This window comes from Maylandia zebra, linkage group LG15, assembly GCF_041146795.1.
Source record: "Maylandia zebra isolate NMK-2024a linkage group LG15, Mzebra_GT3a, whole genome shotgun sequence".
NCBI lineage: Eukaryota > Metazoa > Chordata > Actinopteri > Cichliformes > Cichlidae > Maylandia > Maylandia zebra.
Genome location: NC_135181.1, coordinates 8496744 through 8518278, shown reverse-complemented (window position 1 = coordinate 8518278; position 21535 = coordinate 8496744). Strand labels below are relative to the sequence as shown.

Sequence of the window (21535 nt, the reverse complement as noted above, 5' to 3'; positions counted from 1 at the left end):
GGCTACATAAATCTGTGCCTTCAGCGAATAGCTCAAGGATGAAGACACAAGCATCTACTCGAGCTTATGTTTTGGTTTCACCAGGAAATTTGTTATTTTAAAACTGTGCTCTGTTGGAGGATGGGGATGGTTGAAAGCACCCAGGCTGGATGAATCTTGTTCTAACCATCTCTGAAGGTGTCTGAGGAAAGTGATGCTTAAGTGACCTTACTGGAAAATCTGTGAATTCTGACCATACCCTCTGAATGTTGCAAGAGAAACGGAGTCTCATTAGCCTCAGTTTCCTATTCCGATATAGCTCATCTTCTTCAATATTCAACATGTTGTGTGTTAAGAGATATAGAATAGAATATCTAGCAAATGGGCTACAGCAACAGAAGTCCACAGCTAAGAACAGGCAACTGTGGCTACAATTCACACAAGCACACCAAAATTCTGCAATAGAGGACTGAAAAATGCAGCAGACTGTGACAGCACTGAGCAGCTCCTTCAGTGGGAGACTGCGGCACCCACGGTGTGGGACGGAGAGATTTCGCAGGTCTTTCCTCCCCACTGCTGTCAGACTCCATAATAAAGACTTTAACTGATCAAGCACACACATCCATACATATGCAATAATACTAAGTGCAATAATCCTTTCTGTCATCGTTGTATTTTTACTCAGTTGTATATAGTATTTGTATTTGTATTCTATTTTTATCTTATTGTATATTTATTTTATTTTATTCTACTGTATATAGTATTTTATTTTATTCTATTCTGTACAGTTGTGTACTGTATTTATTCTTATTGTATTCTAATTTTTGCCTCATAACTTTTGCACTGTCCACTTCCTGCTGTGACAAAACAAATTTCCCACGTGTGGGACTAATAAAGGTTATCTTATCTTATCTTATCTTATCTTAAAATATTGCCTGGTCTGAGGAGTCTCAATTTCGAATGTAACATTCAAATGGTAGATTCAGAATTTGGCAAAAACAACATGAAAGTATGGATCCATCCTGCCTTGTGTCAACAGTTTAGGTTCTGGTGTTAATAGTTTGAAATGTGTTAACTAACTAACACAGTCTAAGTAACTATTGTTGTGATGTGGTGCTATAAAAATTTTTTTTAATTGAAAATGTAATTCATTTATTGCTGGTCATGTCCACCCCTTTATGAGTACAGTGCACCCATCTTCTGAGGGTTACTTCCATCTATACAGTGAAGAGTTGTCCAACTGGGCACGAGTAAAGTGTAACCAATGAAATGGCCAGTGAGTGTAGCTGTCAATTTTTGTGTGTGAAATAAACTGGCTGTTTAAGCTTTTCATGTCTCATTGAAGTCACTGTTGTTTCTTCGTCTTCTGTGCAGAAATGTCACATATATCTTGAAACAAATACGATATAGAACCCGAAGCACATAATGGCAAAGGTGAAACATAATAAATACCTGCTTTGATTTGAATGCATTTACTATTTAAGAAGTTCAGATAAGAGATAAGATAAGATAGAACTTTATTAATCCCTCGGGTGGGTTCCTCTGGGAAATTCGACTTCCAAAAAGCACAGCAACGACCGAAGTTACAGTTACAGAATTGTTATATATATATATATACACACACACACACACACACACACACACACACACACACATATATAAATACAGAGACAAATATAAATAAAATATACAAAGGGGATAAATAGAATAAATAGGAATAAAAAATAAAAATACAAGTGAATTGCACATTTCAAGTATTGAGTCTATTGCACTGTTGACTATTTACAAAAAGTATTGCACAAGGTATTGTACAGTGAGGTGAAGAGGCACTACAGCTTAGTTGTTCCCCCCTCCTTTGTCCTCCTGTTTCCCCTCCCTCTCCCCTCCAGAGAGGAGTTAAACAGTTTGATGGCGTGTGGGACAAAGGAGTTTTTAAGTCTGTTCTGTCAATCTAAAAAAAGTTTTCCATGATATCAACAATTTCAGGGATGAAGACGTGCTGTTGACTCCATAGATGACACCACTGACGTAAAGGACAGAAGTCTGATGGCAGGCACCTGCTGTGCCTTTTTTAATAATCACAAAGTGATGCCAACAGTGACACACACACACACACACACACACACACACACACACACACACACACACACACACACACACACACACACACACACCCCAATAAACATGAGCATGAGTCTGATCTGGGCAGGCCCCAGCTATCTTTGGCATCTCCTCTATTCTGGTGGTTGCTGTGCCAGTCTGCTCAGGCAGTGATGTCAGCTGATACAAATTGACACCACTACCAGCTGTTGCCCTGCCTTAATCATGTTAGGATATGTGGCAATTTTTTTTTTTACAATGCAAGTTGAGCATTGAGTTTTATGTGCATAATTTAAAGCAGCTCGTTTGCACTTACTGTAACCGAGCAGACAACAAATCTTTCAGTAAAACATTTACTCAAATATTGCCTTACACGTCATGAACATTAACAAATTAATGTGCTCATGTGCTAAATTGACATTTAATTGACACAGAACTGAAAAGCAGATTGTCCTACCAAACTTCGTCTTCTTTCTCTTAATTTCTAATTTTGAATAATTAAATTCAAATTAGATTCAAGGCTCAATGAGAGCTTCTTTCTTATTTGAAAACAGAACAACAACACATATTCATTATCGACCATAATAATAAGATCATGCAAGACGTGCGATATCGGTGCCATGAACTACTAAATGCTGTCTACTACAGTACTATTCAGGTAACTGCTGCAGTTACTACAGACAGCTAGCACAGTCACTACTGCCTGTTATATGGAAATGTAGTGGCACCTACAGGACATTAGCAGACCTATATAGGTCTGCTTTTTATATAGGTAAAGCAGACCTATATTTTAACACTTGAGGTATGTGTTTAGATCCCAATGAGAGGGTCCTCATAAATAAAGCTCAATAACTACCTTAGCTTTAGCTCGTCTGGCTTACTGTGCTCCATTTAGTTACTGCTCTACGTTACCATCTGTATAGTTTTTGTAAATGCTGTCCTCTAATTGTGCCCTCAGTGCCTTTCTCAATCGTACTTTTTGTTAAGAAGACTCCTCTGCTGCCATCTACTGGTATAAAAAAGATGCTGCAGGCATCATGAGCAACCCACATCACCCTCTGCATGAGTCTGTGAGTGCGCTGAGCAGTCAGAGACTGAGACACCCTTGCTTCAGGAAGGAGCACTCTTGCAGATTGTTCATCCCGACAGCAGGTAGACTCTATAACTCCTCAACAATGATGTCATGAGTCACTTGGACACTGTGGACATCCAGTGGACTTCCACGGTCACCACTTCATGCATAATGCACCATATATATATGTATGGACATGTGCATGTATATGTATATACAGAATATATATATAGATAGATAGATATATAGATATATATATGTTTAGTGTGTACATGTGTGTATGCATGTACATATCTATACTTAAAGATACTTACTTACATAGTAATAGTAGTAGAATAGTTCAATTTAAATCTTATCTTATTTTATGACAGAATAGTTATCAGAAATAGACAATCAGTAAGAAATAAGCAAATCACAAACCCCACAATCCACCTTTTATGGAAATTCATAAGAGAGACCCTAACTCCCTGATTCATAAGCAACATGCTGAGAGACGTATTAGGTGAGCTGAAGGGGAAGCGTGTGCGGCAGGAGTCACAGATGTGTTCAAGGTGGGGATGGGATTACATCATATCAGCCCTCTCTTGTGTGCAATGGTGACTCCTGCATGACCTCATCTGGTCAGGCAGAATGATAATAATAATAATAATAATAATAATAATAATAATAATAATAATAATAATAATAATAATAATAAAAGTAATAATAAAAAGTAATAATAAAAAGTAATAATAATAATAATAATAATAATAATAATAATAATAAAAGTAATAATAAAAAGTAATAATAATAATAATAAAGGTTTGGGATGTGTCATATTTGGTTCAGCATCAAGGATCATCTAATCTGTGGTAAACATTACATTTTTAATATATCATGTCAATCAAATGCAATTTTTAAAAATCCAATAAAATATCAAATTAATTCAAAACTAAGATACGTACTTATTTTAAATCATAGTTTTCCTGAAATATTTTCTTCAATTTATAAAATTTATATCACATGTTCATTATGTTCTAAACCTGATAGTTTCCTTAATAATCTGAGTATTTATCATATCTATGGATATGTGCAGATATTTTAACTGTGGATTATCCAACAAATAAATGTCATTGTAGAAAAGTACAATGTTTTGAAGTGAATTTACTATAACAAACGAGCTTGCAGATTTTGGCCTCACTTAAATTTTGTCCAGGAGATGGCAGTCTGTAGATACTTCATGCATGGCAAATGCAGTATCCAGAGACGGCATTGTGGATAGGCCTGGACAGTAAGAATAGAAAGAACAAAGTTATGTGAGTCATTGGGTTAAATGCTGTTGTTTTCTGCGAGAGTATGTGGTTTGTAGATGGGCTGGTCAGTGCATCAGTCCTTAAAGAGGTTCTAGGAAGTAAAATAAAACATCAGCTTATGCTGTCGTACAGTAGTGACGTACAGCTAAGCCGAGATCAAGTTTTCAAAGAAAAACAAGGGTCATGCAGATGTGAAACATGATGGGATCAGATGGAACAAAATGTGATTTTTTCGTTTCCTCCCCTTAGTGTGTGGACCTTTTCCACACCACAATTTTGGGAAGCCATCCAACAAAACAATTAGCAAGTATGGGAATCCCAGCCCTTCTCTCATACAGTTCCCTCCCTCTCTCCCTCCTCTATCTCTCCTCCTCTCCTGCTCTTTCCCTGCAGCTGGAGCCAGGAGAGAGGCAGCCAAGTTTATTTTCTCCTTGGTGGTCCCTTTGGGGTGGTGGCGAGGCCCCCGCCGTACTCCTGCTGATGTATTAGGTGAGGGTCCTTTAAGAGATGTCGGTGGGACTCTTTTATTACTGCTGCACTTAATCTTATTGTTCCTGTTAAAGGATACTTGTTACTATTCTTATTTTTCTTTTTCCTCTTCTTCTATTTAAGTAACAACTGTGTGTGATTAAACTCACCTACATCCCTGCTGCTAGTTTGAAATGGGAAGTCCTAATCATTAAAGACGATAGTGTAAAAATCGAGGAAACTGAGAATACACCCAGGGGTTAATGTAAGCTTCATTTGGCAATATTTTATAAAATTATTATTTTCCAAATTCACTCATAAAAAAGATGAGCAAAATACAAAAAAATGACTGACTGGATTGACTTCATGTTTTTTTGCCTTGCTCTTTTGCTCCCTGATGTAGTATTCAGATCCTTCTCAGATCTTTGTTTTGTCTTAAAACAACTCACAATATCCTAAATGAAAACTCTCAAACTGACTCAAACTGAGAGTTTTTAAATGGAAATGTCCATTTAAAAACAGAAGAGTTCAGAGGATTTCACTGAAAGACTGATGAGACATTATGAGCTCACTGGCTGATTCTCACAGCGCTCTGGAGACATAGATAAAAAAGTAAAAGAAAACAAAACATCTTCTTCTATTGAATGGCTAAATCTACAGCAATGTAGCTAATATATCATAAATAGATCAAAAGATATGATGGAAAATCGGCCAATAATTATACTAGCTATAGCCAAATGACTTGGAAAACAGGCTGATATATATATATAAAATATATATATATATATATATATATATATATATATATATATATATATATATATATATATATATATATATTTTTTTATATATATATATCATTTATATATATATAAATGAAAAAAATTGCCTAAAAATTCTCTACATTTCTTTTTTTTTTTTTTTTTTTGTTTAACATTTAGTATTTACTGTCATATTCCCATATATCATTGTGATGTTGTTTATTCTATTACTCTTGTTCTCTTCTGCTTGCTTTCTTTTTTCTTTCTCAGCAGGTGATCCAGGTGATTGATATATGCATTTTTTTTTCTCTGCCCGTTCTGTTGATTTTTGTCTTTTGCCCTTCTCCCCCGTCCCTCTTCTCAGCTGTTTCTCTTTCCCTCTTTCTTTCTCCCCTTCTTTCCCCCAGTCAAGTCTGTCCCGTATTCAGTAAGTGAAAATAAAATAAACAATAAAAGGTGAATCAAATGGACCATTACGGCAAGGCTGGGATGGTCAGTTTGGTAAAGTAAATCCGTTGGGCATCTTTCTTTGCCTTTAGACAACAATTCTGATGGCAAAAGAGCCAAACGGGACAGGCAAAAAAAAAAAAAAAAAAAAAGAAATTCTCTACATTTCTAAAGGTATGAAAACTGCGTGTTATTTTTTCTGACTTGAAAGAGTACTTGACCTCCAGAGGTCATATAGGTTATAGCCTAGGTGTTTAGTTAGTTGTTTTTAAGGAGTAAGTGAAAACTAGTGCTTTCTCCCTTTTTTGCGCTCTCTTTTTTTTCATTCCCAATAAACCGCAGTGAGAAAAAGAGAGACAAAGGGGGAGAGGCCTTGTGTCAGAGCGCATAAATAACTGTCGACGTGATGTAAACACAGCGGTCATAACCCGAGCAAATTAAAACAACTGGTCTGGGCGGGATTAAAGCAGGTTTTCTACGTCTAAAAGAAACAAACTCCAGCGTCCGCTGACCTCCAGCGACTGCCTTCTGATTGGCCGAATGCTAATTAGTCAATCCAATCACCGCATGCGCGTGAGTTGATAAGGCAAAATGCAATTAAGCTAACGAAAAACGACGATGGCTGCTCATATTTTAGCGGTGTAGCTTCATAAATAAGATAATAAACTGTTATTAAACAGCCCTGACAGTTAGGTTAAAACAATTTTAAAAAAGTAAAAGTCAGTGACAACAATGATACTTCTCAAACTGGCACCCGGTTTATTTACCTTTCTTGCATTTACCCTATCAGCAAAGTTAGCAACGAGATAAACGTGATTTGGCCTATTTGGCCTGTTTACGCCACAAGAAGAGTAACTCCTTTATAACGCCCACATAATCTACCAAGGCAAACGTTTGTTTATGTAACGACAGCTTTGTCCACTGTTATCTTTCAGACACAACAGAGGGAGACTCGGGCTATCTGTACCTACGCTTTGTTGGTGGGCAGGGTCTGCTATTCTGAAGGAATGGAGCGATAAGGCGGGTTGCCAGGTCAAACTATTGGCCCACACAAGAAAAAAATAATAAGGACTGGTTACACAGAGTGTAAAAGTGGTACAAATATATTTCATATACTTCATGTAATCTGTACAACAATTTGAGCAGGTTTCATGTGCCTTATCCAGCCATCCATCAAATCATCCATCCATCATAAGACAATCGCAAAACACAGGCCTGCATTAGTAAAAACGCATCTGCAGATTATTACTGTTTGTTGGAAAAAAAGGAAAAAAGAAAAAAAAAGAAAGAAAAAGAAAAAAGAAAACGAAAAAAAGCAATTTAACCCTTGTGTGGTGTTCGTATTTTTGTTACTCAGCCAGTGTTCATGGGTCTGGTGGACCCGCTAGAGTTTTGGCTTTCCAAATTAACACCATCAAACAATTTTATGTTAAATTACTCAACAGATGTTTACTTCATCCCAATTACAAGACATATGAACAGCAAACATGGTTAATTTTTTCCCTTTACCTTTGTTAGATCACATTTATGAATTAATGTGCTTCTCGTTTTTCTTTTATATAAAATGTTATAAATAAATCAGTTATAATCAAGTGGAGTGAGTGGAAAGACACAACACATTTACACGTGAAAAAAAAATTAATTGTTTAATTTTTCTTTTGAAAAAAACTGAACACGGGTCTCACAGACCCGAACACCATACAAGGGTTAAAGTACAAAGTTTATCTTTGAACCAGCAAAGATAAAAGATCACAATGCATTTAAATAAACGATTTTTTTTCTTTACGGGAACGAAGGAGAGTGGGATGCCCTCCCGTTATTCCCACTCAAAGTCTGCAGAGATGAGACTTGCATTTCAGTCACTATAGGATTTTTTTTTTTCATTGTTCCTTTAAAAAGGCAAAGAGCTGCTGCCACTGAGCTGCATCAAGACGCCGTAGTTCCGCACAACCTCGTTGAGTTCAGCATCTCCTTCAAATCGTTCTCCGGTTTACCTGCAACCATGAAAGGCCACGTCTGCGGAGGAAAACGCAACCAGTTAGAGCGTGCACTGTCAAAGAGTTTAGACTAAATCAAACCTAAATTCAAAGCCAGTATGCGTGGAATCACCTTAAACCACTAGGTAAACATAATAAAAACATCATTCATTTGGAGCAAACAGTCTCACTTAGTGCTCTCGGGTGTTATTAAAACAAACATGTTAGTCACAATATAAAGCTTTAACGTGGAACATTTAACGTTTTCTGGCTCCAATATTCATATTTAATTAAGTTCAGTTCTAGCGTTTGATAAATAATTTTGAATTGCAATCCGTTTTTTTTCTCAATTTGCTCCGAAAAGTTATTTTTAAAAAATGACATCACTGCAACATTAATTTCACCTGTCTCCCCAACGAATCACTGCCGGCACTGACGGCCTAACGATGAAATTGCACTTCTTGGTCTGCAGCCTACAGGGATTGTAAACTGTCGGGTATTTATTACGCTTGCACGAGGCTGGCTGTTTGCTTGTTTGTTTTTTACCTCCCTCGTGCACCTGCCTAGTTGAGCGATCGCCCTCCTTTGTCACTTTACTGAGTAATTGAGGCCTATAATTTGGCCTTTGCAGGCCACGTTAAAATAACGAAACAACATTGGATTTTGATTAAAAGTGATTCAGGTATTTCACTACATTATTATATTAAAACTCCAAATTGGAAGTGTGAAAATTTGGGGAGCAAAAAGGTACAAGCCCCTTAAGCCCATTCTCACCAGGTTAACAGGGTGGATATATCCATTTTCGTATTTGTCGTTGGCCAGTATCTGTCGGAGGTGTGCTATGTAGCTAGACGCCAGGCGCAGTGTGTCCAGTTTGGAGAGCTTGGTATCCGGTGGTACCCAGGGTAAGGAGGTCTTAAGCCGGGAGAAGGCTTTGGACAGGACTCTCATCCTGGCTCTTTCCCGGGCGTTGGCCGCGTTCCTCTGCACCTGCTTGCCCTCCTGTTGTGCCACACCCTTGGGCGCCGTTTTCCTGGACGTTGTCTTCCGTTTTTTGCCGGGCGTTTCTCTCCGTTCCTCGTTTGCGCATGAGCCCTCGCAGTTTGAGCTCTCCTCCGTGCTCTCGTTGGAATCTTTACCGGAGGAACCAAACTTCAGGATGCCGTCCAGGAGCTCGTCGTCGACATCGCTGAGAGACCCGGTGGACATATTAGTAGCGTATTCCCACTGAAGCGGGCTCAAAACATGGGAGCAGAATTCTTCGGCTGGACACGATTGAACAGGATGTGCGCTGGATGTTCATGAACAACTAACTGTGCAGAAAGGAACAGACTTTTTTTTATCTTTGTGACCAGAGAGGGCGTTACCACATGCAGGGAGGAGACAGCGGTACTGATCTTTCTTGCTGGCTCCCCAAAGGTTTCGAGGATCCCAAGGGACCCTGGATGAGCCCAAGATGTAGGACATGTGTTTTATTTTAATCATTGTTCAACCCGGAACATGTGATTTCCTCATAAAAAAAAGAGAGACAGGTGCATTTATACATAGAATTTCTTTCTTTCTTTCTTGAACCTTTTGTCATAATTACTGAAAAATTACATTGGCAACTACATGCATTGCCCACCAATCAGTTCTGTACATCTACTGTATTTTAAGTTAACCTTTGTCTTGCTTGAGACCTCCAAATTATGTAGTTACAGTGATCACAGCACACAACTGCACTCCTTAAACTATGCAGCCTGAAGTAGGGTTCACAATAAAGTGAGTAATAAAAAATATTTTTTAATGCATTAGTTGTAACATGAATAAAGACGTGCATTCTTAGAAACTGGAAATGAACTAACCATTAGCAAAATACAAATGTAATCTGTGTAGTGATATGTTTAATTAATTACAAGAAAAGGTAGTCTTTTTATTTTTTATTTGATTGAATAATGAATTATGAAATTAGATTTGTGCAAAATAATTGCAATTCAGCTCCAAAAGGATCACAGTTTAGCCAGTTCCGCTCACAGTGTCCACATAACTTTCAGCACATCTTGCCAGTAACAGAATAAAGTGCAAGGACAGTGGGTGTGGGGTTTTTGGAGTGGTGTCACGTCTCAAATGGCAAACTGGCGCCTCAGTCCCCTCTGATGTAATAGATACCTGGCACCCACAATCCCCTGTTTGGCCTTCCACATCATTCCACACTGATGCTCCATGCACTGGCCCACTCAGGCCCAAGTCCAAACAACAGAGGTCTCTGGAGCTCCGGTGGGGTACATTACTGATAATCCCATGCTTCCTGTTCACTTGCTTTTTTTGTTTAAACTGTTCATCATTACACTGAAATATGACGAGTTTGCATGAAGCTTCAGGTCTTTCCTCCTGGGATGCGGGATTGTGTTTGTGGGTTTGTGTTTGTGTGAGCAGATCCGTTGGCTACACAGCTGAAGTGTGCAAGGAAAACAGGTGTGTCTCCTGAGAGCTGACCTTTAGCCCCATAGCTTCCGGTGTCACAGTGCATCCAAACAGGTATTATCTAATTTATCAAAAAGAAACACACAGTGAAATCCTTCCATTTTGGCTGGGCTGCACTTCTTCAAGTGGAAAAGCCTTAAAAAGGATAGAGGAAGAACAAAGCTCTTTGGGAAGAAATACAGGGCAGATGTAAGGAAATGAGTAAGAAAGTAGAGCAAAGAAAAAAAAAAGATAAGTGGGGGGAAAGGAGGGAGAGGGAAGAGAGGAAGAAGGGGGTTTAATCTTCTGGGTGGGCTGGAAATCAAAGCACTTAGTTGAAAAGTAATAATAGAGTCTGTTAGATTGATGATCACCTCTGAGATACATGGATCCACCAGAGAGAAACAGAGAGTGCGAGAGAGAGGGAAAGGGAGTCGAACAAAAATAGCTCACGAAAACCTTTTTTTCTCTGTCCCGTGAGTTGATAAAACACAGGCCCTGATGTAACACTGTCATAAATATAATTTGTACTCTTACTTAAATTCACATATGGCCTATAAGGAAGAGAAACCCTATGTGGTGAGTGGGCATTCCGTTCTTCTTAATAATAATAACAAATAAAGGTCCTGTAAGTGTTTAGGAGAGCCTTTCAGTGAGCATTTTGCCCTCTCAGAGCCTCACTCATACTCACAGTGACATGAGGCAACAGGTGGAGAGGGGGCAGTGAGAAAGATGGAAAGAGAAAAAAAAAAGTGGGGACCCTGGCACTTATGGAGGGACATGTTGCTAATTAGCCGGTTTGGGGCCAAAGGTTAGGCTGGTTGTGTGATGTCACCAGGCAGGGACGGGTTCCAGATGTTGTTCCCAGGGCCACCGAGGGGGACATCTGATCCTGTGTGTCATTATCATCTGTCTCTCTCTCTCCTCATGCACAAGAACACCTCTGTTACATGTTTAAGACAACAGTGTGTTAAAAAAAACAAAACAGCAAATGCTAAAAAAGTCATTTGAAAATTATAAAAAAGAAACAGAAGAAAATGCAATGACCAAGACAATCAGTGTTTTGACTTGTAACATGAATTGGATCAGATAGATATATACTGTTGTCCAAACAGATACTAATGAGGTGAAACTTAAACTAAATTTTAAAATGTTCCATGTGTTCATTGCATTCTATGCAATTTGTCCGATACTTTTAATTAACAGAATATGTAGGTGGAAATGAAAATCCATGATATCCCTGTCTTTGTTTTTACAGGGCAAAGTATAACTGCACAATATGCTGAGCACTTGGTGACAGTGGGAAGGAAAAACTCCTTTTTAACAGGAAGGTGCAGCCATCTGCTGTCACCAGATGAGGGTGAGGGGAGAAACACAGGAAGAGACACACTGTTGAAGAGAGCCAGAGATTAATAATAGCTAATGACTGAATTCAAAGTGGTTTATAAACACATGGAGGTGAGTGAAGAAGAAGCTGTTTCAGAGTCTCACGGCCTTCCACACCACTGTGCTACCCCACCCATACGTAACTGAACCCTCATTGAGAGACTACACAACCCATCATGTTCATATACTATGATGTCTACACTTTTTGTCATAGAAGTTGCCTCTGGAAAGCACAAGTTTTATTCACGGTGGGCATGTAAAGATATGTTCGTGCACCATTACATTGTGCTTCCCCCCCTTGAGGCAGCAGTTTATCTAACACTGCTGCAAGTGTTAATCAAACATGATGAAATAGGTTTTATTTCAGTGTCATTTTGTCTGGCACAAAGTCAAGACAGATGGTTTAGAGGAAAATGCACTGCAAGCTATAGGATTAACCTGACGTTATCAGTATTTCACAGCATCAGACAAATTTATCGTTTACTGAAAAAGAGTCTGATGTCATTATTGCTTGATTAGCGTCTATGCAGTGACATGAAGTTATCAGTGAGCAATGACAATAGAGATTATTTTTTTCACCTCATTTCAGTTTTTTTACAGAGCAAAGATGAATAAGTGTGGCTTTAGTTTCACTAAAACATGTATCTCTTTTGATTTCTTTACTGAGGTTTCAAACCTTGCGTGTGTTTCCTTAAAAAGGCAAAAAACCTTAAGGCACGGTATGTTGCTGCAAAACAATTGACAAATGAAATCGAAAGGAATCGTGGAATAAAGCGAAAACACTGTTGTGTTTACAGTCCATGCTCATGTTTTTGTGACTCAAAGGGGCTGAATTAAAAAAAAAAATGAAACTAGCTGGTTGATATAGCTGTAAGGGGAGAAACTATAACTCTGGAGTGAGGCTTAGGGCGAGAAAAACATCATCCATCTAAGTCTTAGCACACCAGTTCCCTGTCCCTTATCACAGCTATACTCCCACAAAACACACACACACCACACACATGCATATGCACCTCAGTTCAAGCGTTCCTAAAAAAGAAAATCAAAGAAAAATAATTAAATGAGAGGTTGCAGAGAGTGCAAAGATACAGCGGGGAGAGGAGAAAGCAGGGCAAAAGGATGTTGTGGACAAACTGAGCAATAAGAGAGAATTATGAACATGCTTATGGGAGTGGAAATATCATATTATATTTCAACAAGACAAGACTGCAATCCTTTGATAATCAGTGACAGGAACATCCGGGGGAAGGAAAACAGTGATTTTCTAGAATAAGACTGATATTCTGTCACAGTGTAGGTTAATGACCTGGAAGTCTTGTCCTTATAGTGTGAGGGAGCTGGACTGTAATGGTCTCTGGTATGCAAGTACACTTATCTGTACAAGTGTGTGCATCTGTGGTAAATGGCTTCACAAACAAATGGAAATGGATATGAAGAAAATGAGCGATATCTTGGAGAATTGTGGAATCAGTGAAGTTAAAAATAAATCATTGTCCACTTTATCCGTGTTAAAGTGCAGTGAAAAAGTATTTGTCCGCATCCAGATTTCTTCGCATATTTGTTACACTTAAATGTTTCAGATCATCAAACAAATTTTAATATTGGATATAGGAAATTTAATAAATACAGAGTGCATTTTTTAAAATTAAGATTTCATTCACTAAGAAAAAAAAAACCCTGTACAAACCTACCTGGCCCTATTTGAAATAGTGATTTTCCCCTAAACCTAATAACTGGTTGTGCCGCCCTTTGGCAGCAAGAACTGCAAACAAACTGGGATAACTGGCAATGAGTCTTTAGCATCACTGTGCAGGAATTTTGACGCAGTCTTCTTTGAGAGTTGTTTTAATTCAGAGGGTTTTTGAGCATGAATTGCTGCAAAGTCATAACAAAGCATCTCAATAAGATTTAAGTCCGGCATTAACTAGGCCATTCCAAATTTTGTCTTATTTTAACTATTCAGACACTCACTGAAAATGCAAATGGAAATTCGTTTACCTGCAAAAATTATTATATGAGACTTTACTTAAAAGGAAAGATCTTCTGGTTTCTGAAAAGTTGAGTATGTGGTTAAAATGAAACCCAACCCTATCTCTAACTGTAGTTCTATCCCTAGACACAGGTCATGTGAGACCCGCTGGATGCTTAAAGGTTAAGGATAGCACCTGAATCTTGTGACTGATGATGGATATATCCAGTGTGAGTACAACATCATTTGTTAACATATTATATGTAAAATAATAAAATCTTTCAGCCTTGAGATAGCTGAAATAGGTGAGTTTAAAAAACAAAAGTACCTGAAACAAACTTGTGGATTTAAAGCAAAATTTAATTCAATCTGGTGATTTTGGACAATATCGTGTTCCTGTCTTGAAAGTTGCGTTGCGTGCAGCAGGTTAAGGATAAAAGAACAAGTCGTGTTAGAGTTAGACAGACGGAGGTCGATAACAAAAAAAAACCTTTTGATAGAAGCACAAACAGATGTGAGTAAGAAGATGCAGAGTTCAAAGAAAATCACAAATTTGCATAGGGACTGTTTCACAGGCTGTAAGTGAAATGGGAAACGCAGTGATTTCTCTACCCTGGAAACATCTACACATAGTTAATAAAAATGTTGCATCTTTAACTTCAGCTGGCCTGGGTGCCGAGAGCAGTGTGCCGGAAATAAGTGAGACATGATGCAGCTGCAGTTCGAGTGTGTTTGCATGTTTTCTATTACAGCTTACACTTTACTAACCTCTGCTGAAACCTATGACTATGACTTGCACCCCAGTCTGTCTGTGTGTGTATGTATGCACACTCTGACGGTGCACTGGGCAGTATATTACAGAATGGGACCATGCTGGGCTTCAGACGTCTGGTCTCTGTCACTGTGATTGAGGTTACAGTTTATAAACACAGAAAAGGAGAAAAGTCCTGTTCAGTTTTCTGTCTCACACAGTGGTACAGTTTAGATGAGTGTGTGTGCAGGGTAAAAGGCTATGATCTTCTAACAGGGCAGAGATTGCAGACCCCAATGCACCACAGAAGCCATTTGTTCCCCTTCCTACTTCTTCATCTCTTTTACCAAGATTTGTCCTCCATCTCTGTCTGTGCTCACGCCTGACTCCACTCACTGCTGCTGTTTCAGGTCTGGTGAGTTCAGTTTAGCCAAAACAAATAAAGTCAAGATGCAGCCAAACTAGATCAAAAACCAATACCCTTTTTTCCCCACAAAGTAGTACTCAGCCTTAATTCTATAGCGCAGCTTGAATATGGATAACACAAGTAAAGCCGATAAGTACAGTTGGAAAAAGAAAGTTTTCACAGGACTAAGTACACCTTGACTGCTTCCACAGGAATAAAGAGGGCACGTAACATCCAGCTGCTGCTAATCAAATTAATGATTAATTTGATTTGATTTGATTTGATTTATATAGCGCCAAATCACAACACCAGTCATCTCAGAGCTTTATATTGTGAGGTAAAGACGTTACAATAGAACAGAGAAAACCCCAACAATGAAATGACCTGCTGTGAGCAAAAACTTGGTGACAGTGGGAAGGAAAAATTGCCTTTAAAAGGGAAGAACCCTCCAGCAGATGGTTGGAGTGATGCAATTAAAACAGGATAAAAGACAAGCTGTGGAAAAGAGCCAATATCTGATCAGCATGCGTGAGTAATGTTTTAAAATCAATCTGGTCTGGAGCATTCAGGCATTTGTTAATGTTCTATAAACTAATGCCAACAAGTCTTGAGAAATTGAAGCAAGTTCTAAAGAAGAATTGGCAAAAATTCTTCCACAACAATGTGAGAGACTGGCAAATTATAAAGAAAAATACACTTTAAATTATTACAGCTAAAGGTTGATGAGGAAGATATTAAATCATAGAGAGTGTTTCGTTTATCACAGGACTATCATAACTTTTTTTTAGACATAACTGTATATATGTCTTTTATATATAAAGGATGTTGTGGTACGTTACCTCATAAGCCACACTAATAATTATAATTAATGGGATTTTTTTTTTAGATGACTGAAGATACAAGGCAAAGCATCGTCAGAAAAAGCAATCATATCATATTGATAGTTTACAAACAAACTCATTCAACCATGGACTGTAGATTCTGGGTGTTCATTACCAAACAGTGTAGCAGAAAAGCAGGTCTGCCAGCTATGAAGGTCATGAAACTGAAAGAATTTGAGCTCATACAGAGCAGGTATGAGTTCAGAAAGAAAGTCTAAACAAACAAATACCAAATGCAAGTCTTTGCTAACAGAAAGAAGACTCAGGAGTGTTTGAGTGTGACAATGAACAGTCTTATGCCGGTATTCGCTCCAGCCTCCAGTGCTCAGTTCCAGTGGTTTTAGACTAGTAGAACAGAGCAATGTGCAGAGACATACTTGGATTTTAATTAGCACTTTGACACTCTTTTGGTATTTCTGTGTTGTTGTTTTTTTGTTTGCTTTTAGATATGCTTATATGTTGCTGTTGGTGTTTTGTATAATTACACACTTTGTGTTTTTATGATGTTCCTTTTGTGCATCTTCTCATTCTACATTCTACAACTAATTATATATGTCCTCATGATTTCATGTTCCCTGTGTTCTTCATAAGAGCAAATTAAGAGTACGTTTATTTTTTTCTTTAATTAGTAAAGAAGAAATTCTACTAGATTTGTGTGAGACAAAAAACCCCAAAACAATTCACAACTGGTCCAATAATACCAATACTTAAAGGCATGAAACTAATCTTTTATTATTTATCTATATGAAATGTGTCTGGTACTGCAAAGTTTAAAACAAAGCAACGATATTTGAGATTCAATGGAAGGATTTTGTGATGATCGGCGTTCGTGTGTTCCAAAAGTGCGGCTTATTCAAAACAAACTCTTTGTATAGAGCCGTGCCAGTCTAATCTCCCACTGATCTCTGAATAAAAAGAGATGTAATGTCAGAAATATCATTACACACACCTAATTAAGTGCAAAGCTGGGCCGTCGCTGGTATTATTCACACCTGATTAGTCAGGCTGTTGTTAACACAAAGGGTGATGAAGGAGAGGGATGGTAAACAGTGGTGCGCTCTTATTGGCTGGATCAGATTTTTGTGCTTTGATCTCCTTCCTCCTCATTACTCAGGGGGAAGCGACAGGTGTGTATCTGTAGAAGTTTTTGTAGCATTTTTAAATAATGTGAACAAATTCCTGGGTTGTTACAAAGGGGGAGAAATCTTTTCACTGAGTATGTGTGTTTTATTTATTATCAACATACCTCCTTGCGGATGCTGCAGATGCAGATGCATTTTTATCTTATTGGTCTTTATTCTGAAAGCTTCATCTCTTTTTTTTTTCTTACTCTTGCAAATGATCTCACCATCATATCTCTTCTGTCTAAGCAGCCTGGTTAGATCATAGTTGCACAGACCACTGATTCACACACACACAGACACACTTTTTGTGGCATTCACTGGCGATTGCTGGAGCTCGTGGTGCAAAGGGAGACTGAGTACTATCAGACCCCAGGAAGAGAGATAGGAGCAGTCCCTGAAGAGGCCACACAATCAGGCAAAACATGCCCAAACTTCTTCATGAATGCTGTGCGTGTTTTTTCATATATATGTATTTCTCTGCACTCGGTGGAGGGCAGGGGGGGGGGGATGTCAGCCCGCTCTTGTCTGCATGAACAAACTCCAGGCTTGAGTGAGATACACCCACATAACCTGCCGATATCGCCGGATAAACCATCTAGAGCTGCTGATAGCCAGGGATGTGTTGACTGCCCCAGTTGCAGGAAAACTTCTGGCTTCCTGGGCAAAGACATTACACATATCCCTATCCTCCCTGACTGCTTCCTTCCAGTCTAATCTCCCTCCAGAACCCATGAGGAACTGTCATCCCCACCGTATCCACATCTGCTGCTGATACATCCCTATAGGGGTGAATCAGATGGACAACGAGGGAACTTGTACAAACATTGCACATCTGACTTATATGAAGAATCTCTGACGCGCACCCTCTTGCACAAACTCTCGTACACCAGCATAAAGCAAGGCATTAAATTAACATCAACAAATCTCATGCACTCTTGTAATATAAACATGAAAAGCCATCAGTTGTGGTCATGACAGAAAAATTGGATTCGAAAAGGGGAAAAATGGAAAGAAAAGCAAAAAAAATTACAAAATCTGTCTGTCTGTGTTTTATCCAGTCATTTGTAATATCGCAGTCTGGATGGCATCTGTCTGTGTATTTGTGTTAAAATGAACAAACCTCAGCAGCACCTTCTCACACTTCATTTCACCCTAATCAGTTTTTGTGCGAGTGTGTCTATTAATTGTCCCACGGGACACAGACATAATGCTACCGGAGGCTAACTGGAGATGATTAAGAGGCGAAATGTGAGATGTGATAAGCATGGCCCTGACACATACTCGTGCACACACACACACACACACACACACACACACACACACACACACACACACACACACACACACACACACACACACACACACAGAGAGAGAGCTCAGATCAAATCTCGAGAGACCCCTGACAACCTATGAACCCCAAGTCCCCGGGCAGGAAGCAGACAAGAGTGTGTGTAAGCTCATTAGTGCACGCACGTGTTTGTTTGTGTACTTGTGAATGTGACCCAAGCTCCGGTGCAGCTCACAGACAATCCCACTTAGAAGCAGAGGACAGACACAACAGCTCCGTACCTTTAATCACAAACAGATGTGTGCTGATCTCTGTGGTTTCGAATTATTGGATGATCACACCTAATGCTCAGTGTGTTCCTGCATACTTCTCTGATGAAACTGCCGCAGCATGTTGTGTAAAAGTTCAGCATGAAAATAAATCTAAAAAAAAGTTGTTAAACAGACTAAAGCATTGGGCTGTTAGCACTTCATAACTTTAACTGTAATAAATATGATAAATATAATACACTTTCTGCCTTGTTCACTAGCAGTTGGACTTGACAATTCAGGTGCCATTCTCTTCATGAGAGAGAATGGCACCTGGAAAAAGCATAGAAAAAAAGGATAGACTTAGGCCTCAGTCTGCAGTTTGAGGAAGGGAATCTTCTTGGTTGATCAGATCCACAATTACTAATGAGAGGTGTGAGAATTGAGAAAAATGGAAGGGCAGATGGGACACGAAAATGAGAGCAAACAGTCAAAAGTGCAGGAAGACGACATGTAGTCACAAAACTGGAAGGGAAACGTGTGAGCTATGTCCCGCTCCTGAACTTCAGATAAAGAATTTCGACTGCTGATTAATGTAATTATCTAAACAGCTAATCATATGTAAGCAAATGAGTGCATTTAGGCATGTAAACATGGTCAAGACAACCTGCTGAAGTTCAAACTGAGTGTCAGAATGGTGAAGAAAGGTTTGGTGCCAGATAGGCTGCTCTGAATATTTCACAAACTGCTGATCTACTGGTATTTTCACACACAATCATCTCTGGGGTTTTTAGAGAATGGTTTGAAAAAGAGAAAATATCAAATGAGCGGCAGTTCTCTGGGTGAAAAATGCCTTTACTGATTCTAAAGGTCAGAGGAGAATAGCCAGACTGCTTCAAGCTGATAGGAAGGCAACAGTAAGACAAATAACCACTCGGTGCAACTAAGATATGCAGAAGAGCATCTCTGAAATGCACAACGCTTTAAACCTTGAGGCAGATGGGCTAAAGCAGCAGTAGACCACACCGCGTGGCACTTCTGTGAGCTAAGAACAGGAAACTGAAGCTTAGGTTTGCACTGGCTAACCAACATTGGACAATAGTCGACTGAAAAAAAATGTTGGCTGGTCCGACAAGTCTCAGTTTCTGCTACAGAATTTAGATTGAAGGGTCAGAAATTGGCGTAAAGAACATGAAAAATGGATCCATCCTGCCTTGTATCAACACTTCAGTGTGCTGCTGGTGCTGTAATGCTGCGGGGGGATAATTTCCTGGCATACTTTGGGCCCCTTAGTAACAAAGCAGAGATTATCTCAAACTGGTTTCTTGAACATGATAATGAATTCATTGTATTTGAGTGCCCTCGACAGTTCCCAATAGAGCACCTTTAGGATGCCGTAGAACAAGAGATAATGGATGCGTAGCTCACAATTCCACAGCAGCTGTGTGATGCTATCATGTCAAAGTGGAACAAAATCTCTTAACACCTTGTTGAATCTGTGCTATGAATAATTATTGCATTTGTAAACACAACAGAGGCAAGGTGTAACGTAGGATAATGTACACCTTCTGTTTTCCATCCAAAATTATGACAGGTTTTATTTACATAAAAATGAAGATAAATAAAATAAATAAATAAAGATGCTGGCAAGCCACATTCATGAACGAAAGTGTAAATGTAACCAAAAATGAGATTTATAGCCACTTGCTTGGAAACTGACAGAACAGTCAGTGTTGAAAAATTACAGGAAATGAATGGGGTTATGGGAATGTGTTTGAAAAAAAAGAAATGTTTTATATATCTACATCACATATGACACCTCTTGAGTGGCAGGAATGTTAGAGATAAAGAATAAACAGAAACCTAGTTAGTGATTTCAGATCCCTCGTGCTATAGATTTGTAAACTGTGAGGATCTTTTTTCCCATGGAAAATGTTAGATGACTCAGAGCTGAAGCAGCTCTCCTATTTAAATCAGTCCAAGGGATTAACAACTGTGTTGCAAAATATCTGGTTCCTTTATAAAAAGCTAAACGTCCAAGCTTCTGTAGATGAAATGTGTTGGAGGGAAATGTTAACTACGACTCCCTAGAAGCCGATCGCTTCTAAGTGATCACTGATTTTGAGATTTTGTCATGTCTGTGCGATCAGGAGAGTCGGGTGAAGATTATGCTGTTCAAAGAACAATTACAAAAAACATAATCTTAATCATTCTTTGTCATGACATATTTTATTACCTGTGGTGCTACAATTTGATAAACTGGAGAGATAAAGCATTTGTAATTGCTCCCATTTCAATTCCTGCCTGTGACTGGCTTCTTCTGCTATATGTGACCTCTTGACCAGCCAATCACAGGCCATCTGAATACAAAGGGTGGGATGCTGCCCTTCTAGACCTTTTAGCTTGTCATGCATGTTATCATGTCAAAGCAGTGACTTTGCTGTTTATTCTCCTAGTACGTTAAGTTGCTGTTTCATTTTTCTTCCTTAACATTTTGACTTGCTGCCTGGAAGTGGAGAAAGCTGGGATTTTAGTTATACTCCCTTTTCTCCTTTTCCCCTCGTTGATAAGATGTTATTTTCAAGATTGTAACCTTTCTTTGTGTGTGATTTATTAACTATTGCGATGATTTCATGCTTTCCCCTTCTGTGAAAAACTATTGAAATGTTAAACAAATCTTAATTTTCTCTCCTGCTGCTAATATTCCAGAGAAGTGTTATTGCTTATGAAGCACTCTTTTTCAAACGCACACACACAAGTATAGGCAAATGGTCTCCGTCACCGCGGTGTCAGCTGTAGTCCAGCTGTTTAATGCATATTTACTTTCTAGCTTATTTATTTGATAGCAGAAGTCTGCATCTTAAGAGGTGAGGAGTGTGTGGGTGAGTCTGTGCGGGTCAGAGGCTTCACATGAATCAGTGGACAAGGAAGCGTTCCTTGAAATG

The 21535-nt window shown here is 38.8% G+C and overlaps 1 protein-coding gene across 1 annotated transcript; it reads right to left on the bottom strand.

The window, feature by feature from the left end:
• Positions 1-6888: 6888 nt before the first annotated feature.
• Positions 6889-9419, bottom strand: tcf21 (transcription factor 21). The gene is made up of 2 exons (XM_004541931.2): positions 8870-9419; positions 6889-8135 (listed from the first exon to the last, which is right to left on the bottom strand). Exons 1-2 carry the CDS (start codon positions 9302-9304, stop codon positions 8046-8048), a joined length of 525 nt encoding a protein of 174 aa, XP_004541988.1. The 5' UTR covers positions 9305-9419; the 3' UTR covers positions 6889-8045.
• Positions 9420-21535: the final 12116 nt, after the last annotated feature.

Coding starts and splice junctions, on each gene's coding strand:
- tcf21 (XM_004541931.2), bottom strand. CDS start 9,304: ATGTCCACCGGGTCTCTCAGCGATGTCGACGACGAGCTCCTGGACGGC. Junction 8,136..8,869: donor ATATCCACCCTGTTAACCTG/GTGAGAATGGGC, acceptor TTTCCTCCGCAG/ACGTGGCCTTTCATGGTTGC.